Source organism: Mangifera indica, chromosome 18 (assembly GCF_011075055.1).
Source record: "Mangifera indica cultivar Alphonso chromosome 18, CATAS_Mindica_2.1, whole genome shotgun sequence".
Classification (NCBI taxonomy): Eukaryota; Viridiplantae; Streptophyta; class Magnoliopsida; order Sapindales; family Anacardiaceae; genus Mangifera; species Mangifera indica.
In genome coordinates, this window is record NC_058154.1 from 2,134,707 (window position 1) to 2,150,778 (window position 16,072).

At 31.2% G+C, this 16,072-nt stretch overlaps 2 protein-coding genes across 2 annotated transcripts; both read left to right on the top strand.

Moving 5' to 3' along the window:
- The first annotated feature begins 1,785 nt into the window (after positions 1–1,785).
- On the top strand, positions 1,786–4,550 carry LOC123202300. Its single transcript, XM_044618156.1, has 2 exons — positions 1,786–2,324; positions 4,103–4,550. The coding sequence occupies exons 1-2, from the start codon at positions 1,852–1,854 to the stop codon at positions 4,485–4,487; spliced, it is 858 nt and encodes a 285-aa protein (XP_044474091.1). The 5' UTR covers positions 1,786–1,851; the 3' UTR covers positions 4,488–4,550.
- Positions 4,551–8,143: 3,593 nt separating this feature from the next.
- LOC123201596 (cytochrome P450 714A1-like) lies at positions 8,144–12,462 on the top strand. Its single transcript, XM_044617171.1, has 5 exons — positions 8,144–8,583; positions 10,288–10,514; positions 10,594–10,844; positions 10,940–11,345; positions 11,932–12,462. Exons 1-5 carry the CDS (start codon positions 8,286–8,288, stop codon positions 12,355–12,357), a joined length of 1,608 nt encoding a protein of 535 aa, XP_044473106.1. The 5' UTR covers positions 8,144–8,285; the 3' UTR covers positions 12,358–12,462.
- The last annotated feature ends 3,610 nt before the right edge of the window (positions 12,463–16,072 follow it).

Below are 16,072 nucleotides of genomic sequence, written 5' to 3' on the forward strand. Positions count from 1 at the left end.
ACGAGAACACATTTCGCCAGTTGACACCCACTCCATATTTATTATTTGCCCACAACACAAAACAATAACTTCTACCTAATGAGTTTTGATCGTAATCTCATCTTTGTATTGTAACTGTTTAGAATGTTAATGTTTAAATTTTAATTTTGAATTTGTAATTAATAACATTATAATCCTTTACTTGAATCGTATAAATATAAATTATTACCAAGAGAAAAATGGGAAAGCACACGAATTACATAAAATAAAACCAGATATCTCTCCTACAATTCAGATGACTCCCATTCTATCATAAATTGGGCAACAAGAGGCCCTCAGACCCTATAATCTTTTTGGAGGTATCTCACACTTTTCAATCATCTTTTTAAACCTTGGCTGAGAGAAAATTTATTAGATTTTAAACCTAGAGAGGAATGTGATAAATTTTTAACTTTTAAATATTTTGATAAATAACAATTTTACCCTTGATAACAACAATAAAATTTAACAAATTTGTGAGTACTTAGTTTTTTTATAATTAATGATTGAAAAGTTGAGTTTACATCAAACTTTGGGTGGGAAATAGTCTATTGGCCTTTAAAATTTTAATTATGGTATGCTGGCATTTCCAATCTAATTTGTCAATCTACCTGCTCAACCTGCATCTTAGCCCATTGATTGAATTAACATCAAGTGGTTCAAATTCATCCTCTAAGTCAATGATTTAATTTGTATCACCATCACCCAGGACTATTATTATTATTAATTGCATGTTCAAACGGCATAAAAATAAATTGAATCCCTTGATTCAGGGATAGCGACCATGTGATTCTAATCTACTAGTTGTTTGACTGGAATTATTGTCTCAAAACAATTGAAAAAACTTGAATATAGATGCCCATCAAACTTTGTATATGTATTTTAGATATATAAATATATACACACTTATATATAGGAATAACAATTTGAGTCCGACTTTAGGAGTTCTGACCATCCCCGACTCTAACGGGGAGGAGATTCCCTGATAGAAACGGGAAAAGAGACGAGGATGAGGATGAAAAAAATCTCTGCAATCGGGGACGAGCCGGGGATGGGGATACATGTGTCTTCTTCTCGTCCTTTTATATTAATATATTTATTTAAAATACTAATATATTTTTATAGTTTTAAATTATTTATGTTTTTTAAATTTATTTAGGTTTTTGTTGTGCATATTAAAATAGTTAATATATTATATTTATGATATTTGAAATAATAGGTTAATTTTAATTTTGCTTAATTTTACTATTTAATATATTTATATTATATTTAAAATGTATAAATAAAATATTTTTTGTATAGGTATGGGGAGGAGATTTTTTCCAGCAGGGATGGGGAGAGGAAGTTTCTTTGTAAGGAGGAGAGAAGAAATCATTTTTGTCTCTGTAGCATGGACAAGAATTGATATCCTCTATGGGGACGGGGATTGAGATCCTCTCCCCGTTATCATCTCTATTTATATGTATAATTATATGATTAAATAATTTTAAATTAAAAATAAAATAATATTTAATTATATAATAACATATAAATATATATATATTTATATATTTAAAATAAATACGTATCCACAACTTATCTCTTTGACTACACATGATATGGGTGACGGGTCCAGGTATGAGTCCTCCTTTGAACTTTGAACTTCTCTGAGTCAAACTTCTTGTTTTGAAATTTTGGTCAATGGATTAATTGTTTCTGCGTAAAAACCAAATTTTTAATATTTCTTAACAAAGATATTAAATATATATAATTAGTTTTTTCTTTTTAATTTTGTTTTGGGGAGAACAATATCACAAAATATCCATTTTTTGTCTCAACCTTCTTCCTTCTATTATGGATCGAGACCGGGAACTGGAAGCCAGTTTCTCTTTCGGCGGTCAAGAATTTAGCCCCGCCACTGCTGGCTCCTGTGATGAGGAGGACGACGATAGCGATGACCAGTACATCGAGATAGCTCTTGAAAGACCTGTTAATGGACATAATCCTGATGATGGGTCTAATCAGTCGGAGTTTTTTATATCGTTTTCATCTTCTTCTTCGGATCCTTTTCTTCAGCTACCCAACTGCGGTTTGGCTTGTGCTGATACTGTGGACTGTATCGGCACTGACTTATCAGACGCCGTGACGGCTTCTTTGTCGGCGTCGTCATCGGCAACATCCGCCTCTAGTTTGAGCCTTTCTTCGGCGGACACGCGACGGAGGACGACAGAACCAAATGTCAAAGCTCAAAAGACTATCAAAAGGAGGCTATTGAATTCATTGCTGTCAAATCGGGAAGCTTCAACGGAGATGGTCAGTAAGAACAGGTAATTCACATAACTGTCCCTGTCCAAATTTTTTTTCCTTAAAATACGGTGGTTGCATATCTGATAGAATTTGAACTTGTTTTTTAGATATAATTTAGATATATTAATAATATATTATTAAAAAATTATTTATTATTTTATTTTTAATTTAAAATATTTAATTATAAAATAATATATTATCTATATATAAAAAAGATGTACGTATCATATTATTGATTTGACAAACTATTTGCAATATCTCCCAGCATGTTATAAAATAGGCCAAAAGACTTATTACCCACCCTAGGTTTGCTGAAACAGTTAGTTCCCCTTTTAAATTTCAAAAATTAAGTTGTACTTGTCATTAATTTATATTAGTAGCCTCCGTTAAGTAAAAGGATAAAAAAATCATTTTATATAAATGTCTTTTCACTTTATTTTTTATTTTCTTCTTCCTTATTTTTTTATTTTCCCTTTAAAACTTTTAGGAGGCAAATGACAATTTTTAAATATATTAGGGAGAATCAATGAAAATTTTAAAGGGTTTTGGAAATTTGAAAAAAAAGTTTAAGGGTATTTTTAAAATTTTGAAAAATTGAATATGTTATTCAATAGTTTCAACAATGATAGTTATATTTCAAAAAACTAACCAAAATGTAATATTTTAAAGTTTATTAGGGTTAATATTTTTTAGGAGTCTAAGTAGACATATCAAGGGGTCGCACTAGTCAGTGGCATTGCTTAGGCCCCCTTATTTTGACACAGCCCATGAGAGCATAACCTATTATTGTAATGGGTCATGTCAGGGTTGCAAAAAATTATTAACAAATTAAAAATAATTAAAAATTATAAATTGTTGGGTAATCTGTAAAAGAATGGGGGTCAACTCTTTAAGAGCCTGACATAGCATGACTCAAATGTCTTGGGTTGTGCCATGGGCTCTCTTAATCTGGTGGGCTAGAAGGGCTTACACTGTAATGGGCCTTGGTACAAACCGACCCACCAACACGACAAGTCATGTTGAGGTTGACCCAACATGGTCTGGCACGACTTGTCATCATGTTTAAGTCTAAGTGATAAATTTTAATTAGGCACATATATACTGATAATGTGACATTTATATTAAATGTTAATGACAGTTTGTAATTTTAATAAAAAAGATAAAACAATAATTTCTAAGAATTTAACAAATTCACTAATAAAAATGGATAACATGTGAGAATTTGACTTTTTGAAACTTAAAACGTAAAAATTTATCGTTTCATAAAACCTTGGGTGAGAAATTGTTATTTGATCTATAAAATATTGAATAAATACTTGATTAAAGTTTTTAAAGTTCACCATTAACCTGATGTCAAACTGTTGTTTAGGTTTTTGGAAATGAAACCTAGCTATTGTTGTACCCAATCAAAAGTCTAAGTTTACCCTATATCATCTACTTGTATTATAATTCATGAAATGTATTAGACTATTTTTATGATCATATTAAACTATTTAATTAATCAATTTTAATTAAATTAAATCAAAATTATAATTAATATTAAATCATATTAAAAAAATTTCTTACCAATAATTGTTGTTTTGTGAGTTAGCGCTAGAGAATTTGGATTTTGTCTGAATCGATACTAATGAAATTATTGGACATGTCTTTGGGTTGATTTCTTGTGTTCTCGAGCTTGTGCCATCCTCCATTCCTGAGGACGAGCTTAGGATGTCCTCCTGACTTGGTTTTGTGCAGTGTTTATACTTATACTTACCCTCATAAAAAAAAAAATGTGATCGATATTCAAAACGTATAGGAAAGAAACGACAAATGACGGTGGAGTCCTGATGAAATTTTTGATCAAGTGTCGATCTATGAATATTCGAGCAATATTAGCGTCTTTCATGAAGCCATACCAGTTCATTTATTCTTCTCATCATGGTAATACTACAAGTAGCAGTGGACAGAAGAAGATGATGAACAGAACGAGTCAAAGTTTGAAGAAGCCATTTGATATGAATTTGGATGCGATGAGAGGAGTTTTAGAGGCAGTGAGTTCAAGGCTTAGTAGTAAAGATAGCAAAACAAAGAACTCTCCAAGTGCGACAAAAGCAATATCCATTCAACAAGGATATCAAATTGAGAATACCTCCATTCAAGCCGCCATTGCTCACTGTAAGAGATCATTTGGCCAAGAATAAACCTATGAATATAAACAAATCTTATTACTTATTTATACAAACTGAAGCGATAATATGTGATTAGATAATATGATTGTTTATTTTTTCTTTTACTTCAAATATATCAAGTTAAGACTTATTTGCATTGTTTTGAAAACTAGACTAGGCTAGTCGGTTCAATTGGTAACTAACTTCAAGTCTGATCCAGTTAACATTAAAAAGTGGTTTATTGGTTAATTCGGTCAAACCTGATCAAAACTAGTGAATCGGAGGAACTAGTAAAAACTAATAGAACCAAGTTTGACCAAAATTTTGGGTATTTTTAGATAATTTAATTATTTTTAAGTAATTTGATTATTTTAGATTAGACTTGATGAATTTCTAAAGGTTTATAAGAAAAACATAAGTTTAAAAATAAAATGAAGAAAAAGATATCTCATATCCATTGAAATGTCTTATATAAACAATAAGTTATAGAATTATGTTTTTTTTAATTTTATGTATCATGAGGTGAGGACATTTTTTTCATCTAATTGTTTCATTAAAATTAGGTGAACAATTGCCAACTTTATATATAGAATAAACGTATATAAATATTTATGTATTTAAAATAATTATACATAGTTTTATTTTTTAAGGGCCCTTAAATCTCTCAACTCATTTGACACACCTAAGAAAGAGCGAAAAAATTGCATTTGACCCATTTCGCCCAAATCACATCCACGGACGTGATTTATCCATTTGAATGTCAAATCTCTCGCATTCTACCAAAGAAATATATATCATCAACCTTCCTATGTTACTTTATTATTATTATTTTTAATAGCAAGAAATCTGGTTCGTATTTATTAAATAGATAAATTTGAGGTATAGTAATTAGACCTATAAATACTGTACCAAATAAATCAAGGTTTCATAAGTATAATAGAGGTTCGAACTCAAATCTTCACTTTAAAACTTCTAATACTCTATCGTTTTACTAACCCTATGTCACGTTTTTATTAATAATATATCAATTTTCACTTGAAAACATAACATTAATTATAAAAAATTAACAAATTATAACTATAAAATAAATCATTAACATCATAATAAACATAAAAAAAAACTCTAAAATAAAAAAATATATATTTTATACTAACTTCTACAAACAATTGGGTAAAAGAATCCTTAATAAAAAGGGTCAAAAGACTTGTTCCCTCCCAAGATTTATTACATCACTTAATAATTATTGAAAATTTAAACTTCCACATGTGAGCTATTAAAACTAACAAAATCACTTAGTAATAAGAGTAAAGTTGTTATTTGACCTGAAATATTAAGAAAAATTAAATTTTATCATGTTTTTCTTTCTAGTTTTAAAAAATAATAATTTCTCCACTAATAATTTTGAAAAGTAAACTTTTCCCCCTATTAGGTTTAACATTTTCTAGCATTATGTACCTAATCTTTTTGCGACGACAAACACAATCTATCTACAAAGAAAGAAGATGAAGACGAATCCTCGTACGTTGACAATGTTTCTTCGTCTTTGTCCAAATCTAGACAAAGACGACGTCTTTGTCCAAGTCCAGACAAAGACAACATCTTTGTCTAGATCCAAACAAAGATGACACCTTTATCGACATCAACAAAGATGCTTCGTTTTTATCCAGACGAAGACGAGTTAGAGACAACTAAAAAAAGGAAGAGAAGGCAACCGAAGATGGATTGCATTAGTCTCGGGAAGATAAGGTAGTCTACTAGAGATAGAAGGTCATCGAAAAATTTTAAACCTAGCAAGGGGAAAAAAGATTACTTTCCAAATTATTAATAAGGGGAAAGTATAGTATTTTTGGGTTTAGGGGGAAAATGAAATAAATTTTTATTTTTTTTAATATTAATAATTAAATAACGATTTTACCTCTAAAATTAACTAATTCTGGTAGTTTTAACATACCATAAGTAGAAGTTTAGATTTTCAATATTTAACGTATACTAGTTTGGGTATGCAACAAACCTTGGGTGAGAAAAAGTCTTTTGGCAAATTAAAAAAAGGAAAAGGACAATTTCTCACCCAAGTTTTAATCCAATCTGAAAAGCACACCTACAACAAATGAAAAACTCAAATATCTACCCATGAGCTAACTACTGTTAAAATTTTTAGGCCAAAGGACTATTGCCCACCCAAATTATGCTGAATTCTCAAAGTTCCCCCCATTAACTTTGAAAATACTATTTACCCACCTATGGGCCGTTAAACTTAACTAAGTCTATTGGTCATATCATTTTCCCCCTCAAACCGGAAAAACTAACACTTTCCCCCTAACCCAAGTTTTTAAAAACTGCATTTTCCCCCTAAGGTTTCCAAACTTCAGATCCAAATTTTTTGATGACGATTGACGATCGACAAACACTTACTCTCCCTTTTTGACCATGCATTGTCCGACGCTCCTAGGCGTTGTCGTTGACGAAGATGACGTGTCTTCATCGAGATGAAGACGAATCAGTTTCATCTCGACAAAGATGGCGCGACGCCTAGGATCGTCGGACGACACACAGTCAGAAAGAGGAGATGCTGGGGAGGAAGAGACATCGCCTGGAGATCGTCGATCATTGCCGAAAAATTTAATTCAAAGTTTGGAAACCCTAGGGGGAAAAATGCAGTTTTTAAAAACTTGGGTTGGGGGGAAAGTGTTAGTTTTTAGGGTTTGGGGGATTAAATGTAAGTTTATTTTTAATATTACAGATAAAATGATGATTTTGCCCTTGAATCTGCAACCTAATGTTTTTTTTAACAGTCTATAGGTAGGTAAATAGGTTTTCCAAAGTTAAAGGGTAGAAATTTGCAGAAAAAACATACCTTGGGTGGGAAATAGTCCTTTGGCCAATTTTTAATTAGAGATATGGGTAAAATCATTTTACCCCTAAACCCTAAACCTTAAAAAATTATATCATTTGCCCCCTTAGTTTAGAAAGCTAACAATTCCCACTGCATGATTAAATTTTGAAAAGTTCACTTGTTTTTCCTTTCTAGGTTTCAACTCTAGTGGCTTAGGAAATTAGATCGGTGATCAGGAAGAAGCAACAACCTTCTTTAATGAAGGATGACCCTTTGTTGTCTAGATCGGGAAGAAACGAAGAAGGGTGACACTTTGTCATCCTTCGTCTCATCATTCAGACTATGTCTTCCAGACGACGAAAGATGACTATTCATCATCCTTTCGTTGTCCTTTATGGTCGAATATGGAAGATGGGTAGAAAGCGCTGGTTGTCGACCGAAATGGTTGTGGCTGGAGATGGGAAACAAACCTTATGGGTGAAATCTAAACTTTTTAAACTTTGAAAATGAGATGAATTATTAGTTTTTAAAACTTGAGAAGGGAAATGATACAAATTTTAAGTTTTTAAGGTTTAGGGGTAAGATAACTATTTTTTCCCTGTCTCTAACTAAAAATTTTGATGACAATTAATTTATGGGTAAATATTTAAATTTTGTATCTGTTGTAAATATAATTTTGAGATTGAAATCAAACTTGGGTGGGAAACAGTTCTTCGGCCATAAAAAATTGATTTTGGTCTCTAACTGCTTAGACCCCAAAATGGAAGTTTAATCAATTACCTCGCTGTCATAAATAAAGACACTTTATTAAGTATCTCCTTTACTAACAACCCTGCCTTCTCTTTTTTATCAACATCTCCCCTATAAATTAATAATACTCTCTGCTCTGCAAGCACAGGGAGACTCAAATTTGACTCTCCGGTCTCAACTCTCAACCCATTTGACTCAACCAAGAAGGAGCTTGGACGTTTTGAAGAGATAAGAGATTTCTGGAGAAGATGGCGATGGTGACGATGATATGTTGGTCTCTGGTGGTGGTGGTGGTGACTGGGCTGCTACTGTGCAGACTGAAACAAGTGTATGAAATGGTGTGGAAGAACCCCATAAGGATTCGCTCTACGCTGGCAAAGCAAGGGATTGGAGGTCCAACGCCGGCCTTCTTGTATGGAAATGTTAAAGAAATACAAATCATGGAGTCAGAAGCTCGAGAACATGCTAAAAATGTTCAAGAACTCTCCCACGATCACTGGGTTCGTGCCATTTTTCCTCATCTCCGGAGATGGACATTCGACTACGGTAAGAATACAATACAATACAGTACAATCCCATTTTTAATTTATTGTTCTATGTGTTGTGGATTCATCTATGGTCCTGCTCATGCTAGTTAGCTCTGCAAAGGCACTATAAGATCAATCAATCCATGATTATTGCTGCGTTCATCAATATTTGTTATATTTATGACTTTATAGCAGACCGGATACATGAAAAAAGGACAGTCAAAGCAAGACCTTTTGACACCTCATTACTCATAATGTTTTATTACATCTAATCAAACCCAAAGAATAATGATTTTAAAATTGGACTGGACCGATCGGTTTAACCGATTGAACCAAGAATTGATTCCAAGTCTAGTCCGGTTAATACAAAAAACTAGTTTTTTATTTGACTCGGTCAAACCTGATTTTGACCAGATTTGCCCAGATTTGATCAAAAATTTGAATTTTTTTGAAATTTTAATTATTTTTAGGTAATTTGATTATTTTTTATTAGATTTGATAAATTTCAAAAGGTTTATAAGAAAAAATAAATTCAATAATAAAATAAAAAAGAAAAAAAAATCTCACATCCATTGAAATGTCTTCTATAGAGAATAATTTACAGAATTATTTTTTTCTGTATTATGAGATTAAGACTTTTATAATTTTAATTGTTTTATCGAAATCAAATGGATAACGGTTACTCCTTAAAAATGATATGTTTTAATCTTCATATGTGTAGTTATTTTGATTGATTTTATTTTTTTACAAATTTCTAAACAAAATTTATTTATTATAATTTGATAATAAGTTAAACCAGTTGAACTAATCGAATCGTGAACCAGTGAAACAACCGATTTAATTACCAGTCTGATTTTAAAAACATTGCCCAAAAGTATTCAAGACAATTTAATTGAGTTAGTTTCAGATATTGATAATCAAATATATCTTTTATGCATCTTCGTCATTATGAGTGTGAGGCTTGGGAAGTCCACTGTTTTATAGATATTGTTTCGATCCACAGACATCCGGTCACTTAAAGTTGAGAGGACTTGCACTTCTCTAGTTTGAGTGACAATTGAGGGGTTTTATGTATAAAAGGGTATGGGTTCAGATTTAAGATTAAACTTTTAACTTATCTGATACAACGACTGTAGGGATAGACTCCATTTTGATTTTCGGTTTCACGACTTTATCCTTAAAAGATATCTCATGAAAGAAAAGGAAATAATGAGTTTATATTGACTTAAGACTTTTAACTCTTATTTGATGTAAGATTTTCAAAATTCAGGGAGGACATTTGAAATCGTTCCCACAGTTGACTCGATCTGCATATGACAACCACTTAAAACTGTGATTAGTATTCATTAGCTCACCACTTTACCCTTAAAACACACCTCATGAGCTGTGGCATTTTTTGCATCATATATATATATATATATATATATATATATATATATATATATATATAATTAAACTGTTTTATGTTTACAAATTTCGAAGTTAAAGTAATGTTGTTGTGATGAACGGAGTTGATGTGAACTATGAATTTCTCAAATGGCTTTGTTTGGTACAACCAACACTGCTTAAGTATGCATGCAGGGCAAGTACAGGGATGATTCTGATGTGTGTATGTCTGCGGTGCTATACAATGTTAAATGCTTCTTCATCGTATGAGTGTTAGCTACTTTTGAGTTTATCTAATAAGCCATTTTTTGTACCAATTTCCCCTTTGGATTGACAGGGCCAGTATACATGTTCTCAACGGGAAACCAGCAGCACCTGTATTTGAGCCAGCCAGAGTTAATAAAGGAACTGAAGCTAAACAAGTCCTTGGATTTAGGTAAACCTTCATATACATCCAAAGCACTGGAGCCCTTGTTGGGCAATGGCATCATTAAGGCTAATGGACATGAATGGGCCCTTCAGAGAAGACTTATTGCTCCTGAGTTCTTCCTCCACAAAGTTAAGGTAATTAATATATGAACTACATCCCAGATTTTAACAGATAATTTTGATGAATTAATTTCATCAAAGACTTCTGTTTTAGGGGATGATTGGTCTCATGGAGGAATGTGCCATGGCAATGGTGAAAACATGGGAGACTCGACTAATTGAAAGCCAGGGAGGAGTTGCAGACTTGATGGTTGACCAAGATTTAAGATGTCTTTCTGCAGATATCATCTCCAAAGCTTGTTTTGGAAGCTCTTACTCTCAAGGGAAAAATATTTTCAGCAAGTTAAGGGTCATGCAAGAAGCCATGTCCAAACCCAGTATAATCTTTGGACTTCCAAACTTAAAGTATATATAGCTATATGAACAGCTTTAAATATACTACAAAGATTCTCATAATTATTCATTTATAAATATATCTAATGTTTTCAATGGTGGTTCAGATTCCTTCCAACAAAGAGTAACAGAGAAATATCAAAGTTGAAGAAAGAGGTAGAGGAGTTGATATTGAAGGTGATCAAAGAACGTCAAGAAGAGAGCCAAAAGGACACTGGTAAATATGGAAAAGACTTACTGGACATGATACTTGAGAGTGCTGCTACTGATGCTGAATTGCAGCAAAGCAAACATAATACACATCGATTTATAGTGGACAACTGCAAAAACATCTACTTTGCTGGCTATGAATCTACTGCTCTTGCTGCCTCCTGGACCTTGATGCTTCTTGCTCTCTATCCTGAATGGCAAGAACATGTTCGAACTGAGATTTTTCACATATGGGGTGATAAAAAAAGTCTTCATCAAACTCCGGCTTCAATAGATTTAGATCAACTTCGCCAATTGAAAACGGTATCACATCTTCTTAATCTCATCAATCTGAATTTATCTGTTATTTATGATAGCCTGCAATGAGGGTAAGGGTGCATAATCCAGTTTAAACTATAAAATCGGATCGAATCATTTAAAAATTATAGTTTAGTTTATAAAATGACTTGGTTTGGATTGATAAATTTTTAAAAAACAATTTTCAGTTTAGGGTGCGGTTTGAACAATTTTCAAACCAAATTAAACTGTAAACTGCATTTTTCATATATATAACTATATTTGATCAAATTTTTTAATAATTAATTAGGTGTATAAATTTTTTTTTTCTATTTATTGTCATTTTCTTTGCATGTATATAGTATATATGTTTTATATTTATTTTATATGTTTATGTTTTGCTCTAGAAAAGTATAATTTAATTAATTTTATAAAAAAATATATATTTAGAATTAAATGATTTTAACATGTTAAAACTATATTTTTTCAGTTTGATTTGGTTTGGTTTAAAATTTTTTTTTTTTCAGGTTTGATTTGAAAAAACTTTCAAACTGCACCAAACTGAATCGGATGTATCCCTAAATGTGTTCTAAGTGTTATTTCATGCATGCAGCTGACCATGGTGATTCAAGAGAGCCTGCGGCTGTATGGGCCGTCTGTGGTGGCGGCAAGAGAAGTGTTTGCGGATATAAAATTGGGAAATTTGACAGTGCCAAAGGGAGTAAACATATGGAGCTTGGTGCCTGCGCTGCATCGGGATCCTGAGAACTGGGGTGCTGATTCCAATGAGTTTAAGCCGGATAGATTTGCAGGAGGGATATCTAAAGCCTGCAAATGGCCACAAGTTTACATGCCCTTTGGCTATGGAAGTCGATTGTGCGTGGGGCAAACGTTTGCATTGATGGAACTGAAAATATTACTCTCCATTTTTGTGGCAAACTTCTCCTTCTCCATCTCTCCGAATTATCGCCATTCTCCTGTGTATAAAATGCTGTTGATGCCACAGCATGGAATGAGGCTCCTTGTAAAGAAAGTGTAGACTCCACAACAGCTGAAAAAGGAGAGATTGTTTGGAGAAAGATGAACAAAAAGTATTGAAATGAAAAATAAAATGATTCCAGAAATGCAGTAATTGGATTGTGCTTACTGAGAAGATGAGTCTGTTTCAAAGAAGAGCTGAATTATAGGCCTGGCAGTCTTTTTCTATTCTCTCTCCCGTCAACAAATCCGATTATTTCCTATCAGATGGAAATCATGTCGTAATTATGTTTTAGTCCAGGCAAAAGACCTATTTATTACCTTCCAAAATAGATTAAGTGACGAAAAAAAGGTTTCATATTTAAGAGAACATGGGTTAAAGTCTCTTTTAAAAACGCATCAAAATTTAACTTTTAACTTATGTAAATCAATGTCCTACTCGTGGTTGGTTCACCTTGAAGGTAGCGATCTGATTCAGGTATGGTTCTTTGGTTCAGTGTTCTATTCAGTATGATTGGTTCAAACTCAAAGATGATGATCTGATACCAGTAGTGTTCTTCGTTACCAAAAAAAAACTTATTATTCTTACTCAAGATTTAGCCATATTCATTAATTTTGAAAAAGGGTGTGATTGGTTCGATCCAAAGATAAAAATCCAATTTAGATAAAATTTTTCGCTATAAAAAAATTCTCACTAAGGATCTAATCTATTAGTAAAATCATATTTATTAATTTTAAAAAATTTAAACATTTATTTATCAATTATTACGGTTTAAAAAATTAGTTAATTATAAAAATATAAATATCTTTCAATCAAAAATATTAAAATAAAATAAAATAATATTATATTTATTTGACTTAGTTTTAAAAACATATATTTTTTCCACATAATATTTTTTAATAAAGAATGTTTCCATTAGATTATTTTGTCTTCATAAATATAGGTACTAGATTATTTTGTCTTAATCACATGTTGTCACTTCAAATTATATGAATAAATTAGTAAGATTTATTTGTACAAATTATTAACTCAATTAATATGGTGTATATAAGTCTTTAACCGGATGGTTGAATAATATTAAAAGTTCTCACCTCTAATAAATGGTTTGAATGACAAAAGAAAAAGAAGAAAATATCTTATTTGGCTAACAATGCTGAAAACCAGTTAATTGAACCAATTTAATAATTTTTCAAATCGAATCAAATTTTTGTTTTGGAGAAAATCATAAAAGGAAATTGAGCCGCTTTAAAGATTAACTTATTTTTCGATGAATAAAAAATATTAATTAACTTAATTGAACTTTTGGTTAACTGATTTTGAACCGAATTTCAAATAATTATTTTTAATATTTTTTCAATTTTTTTTCAAAAAGAGCATCAATATTATATTAATTTTTTATCAAATTTTTTAAATTTGATTCGATTTGGTTAACCAGTTTTAAAAATTTGAAAAGTAGTTACTGAATCAAAAAACTAGTTTTTCTATGTTCTTGAACTGATAACTAAACTAATTTTTCAAATAGCCTCTTTTTCAATTTGAAAATTAGTTTAGTTCAGTTATTAGATTTTTTTTTAACAACTTTACTTTTAATTATATATCAAAATTAAAATTTTAATTTATCTAATTAATAGTTATTGGATTGATCATTGAATCTAAAATTTATCTTATTTAATATAATTGATTTAATTTCGAAAGAACATTATAATTAATAGATTATTTTGTTATAAATATATATATTTTAAAAATTTTGTGAGCTGTATTTTTTCCTATTTTCATTTACCTCTCGCTGTGGTATCTCGGATGGCTCTAAACTTCGTACATCTGATGGTGACAGAAATCTCAACACTTTGAGAGTCCCATGAGTTCACGCAAAGAGTGCGTGTCACGGGGGGTATAGCCGCAGCCACGGCAAAGCCGAGGTGTTGCTTTCACATTACATGGTGGGTTGGCCTGTTGTGTCGGTGCTATTTTGTTTGGTAGCCCAGCCCTGGGAGGTTGCAGAAATATACAAAAACAGCTTTAAAAAAGTGACGAAATTTTCACATCACAATCAAACAAGCCGTATTGCGTGCTGGAATCGAAATGGTTTACAGGTAAAAGTGTTTGTGTTGTTTAGCGTGAGTTGGGAGACGACGAAGCTTCGGGCGTCGCATCAGGCCGATGCCGATTTGATTCGTCCGTGGGCATCTGCTGCTTTCACAGTCACGCATTAAAAACCTCTGTCCTTGACTTTCATTGACTTTGTCTTTTCCAAGTGTGCTGGTCCTTGTTGGGTTTGGAGTTAAGAACCTTTGTCCCTTCTTAAGAAACAGAGTTTCCTGGAAGGCCGAACGATTTATTCCCATCCCAAAGAAGGTTATTTTTCCAAATTTTTATCTTATAATTTTGAAAATTTTATATATTTATATTAGTTTTAAGAGTAAGGTTATTTTTTTATATATAATATCAAAAATAAATTTAAATTTTATTCTTCCCAAACCCAAAAATTAATCATTTTCTCCTTAAACTAAGTTTTAAAAAATAGTGTTTCTCTCCTAGATTTAGTTTTCAAACTCTAACACCATCTTTAATGTCATCGTTGGCGGCGACCTCTCTCTCTGTGATCTCCCTCCTTTCACTTAAACCTTCGGTTGGCATTGATTGAAGTCAGAAAGACTAAGAGCTTTGTCGGGAAGATGAGATATTTGTCTTTGTTTTTTCAATGAAACTCTGTCTCCCTGACTTCAATCGATGCCGATTGGAGGTTCATATGAAAGAGGAGAGATCGTCGGAGGGAGAAGCCGTCAGAGTTTAAAAACTAAACCCCTAGGGGGTAAATGTTATTTTTTAAAACTTGATTTAGGGATAAAATAGTAAATTTTAGGGTTTATGGGGGAATGAGATAAATTTTAAAAGGTTAGAATTTTATTAACTTTAACTACTCATGAATGAGTAAATGAGGTTTTCAAAGTAAAGGGATAAAAACTTGGGAAAACAAAACATTTTTGGTGGGACTAAATCCTTTAGCCTTCTTTGAACAGGAAATGTTATCTCAACTTGATCACCAATTCCTCTATTTTCTCTTTTCATTGCTCATGACGTGTAAGCTTTGCATCATGAAAAAAGTACTAATGAAGTGTTTGGTTAAATCCCTCCCGAGTCAAACTTCTTTTATAGGGTCAAACCAACCGTAACGAATTGAAAAAAGTTAGATTTAAGTTCTAACCCTTGACATCACACATTTGGGGTTATATACAAATTTTTAAGTATATAATTGAATATATATTTAATATGTTGTTATGTGATTGAGTAATTATGAATAAATAATAAAAAATATTTAATTATATAATAACACATTAGTTGTGTATTCAAAAGTGTGTCTATGTAGTATTCTTCATTTAAAAATTATTTCGATAATCTTTTTTTATTATTTGGTTTGTCAAGTAATAAAAGATTTTATAATATTTTATTACTAATGTTGATTACGTTGAGGGGGTATTTGGTTTGGGGAATATTTAATTATCAAAATTAAAATATTACCTTGAAGATTACTGAGTATAAATTATTACTATATTTGATAAAATTTGGTTGGTATAAATAATTATTGTGTTTGGTTGAGGTAATAAAAGAATACTAGTATATTATTTTACTTAAATTCCCTTGAGTATAATTATTCTAAAATATTTTTTATGTTATTTGTTATATTAATTGAAAATGAGATTATTTTTATCCTAAAAAAATTAGTAAATAAAGATATAGTTATAATAAAATTAAAATTACTTTAGTAATCTTTTAA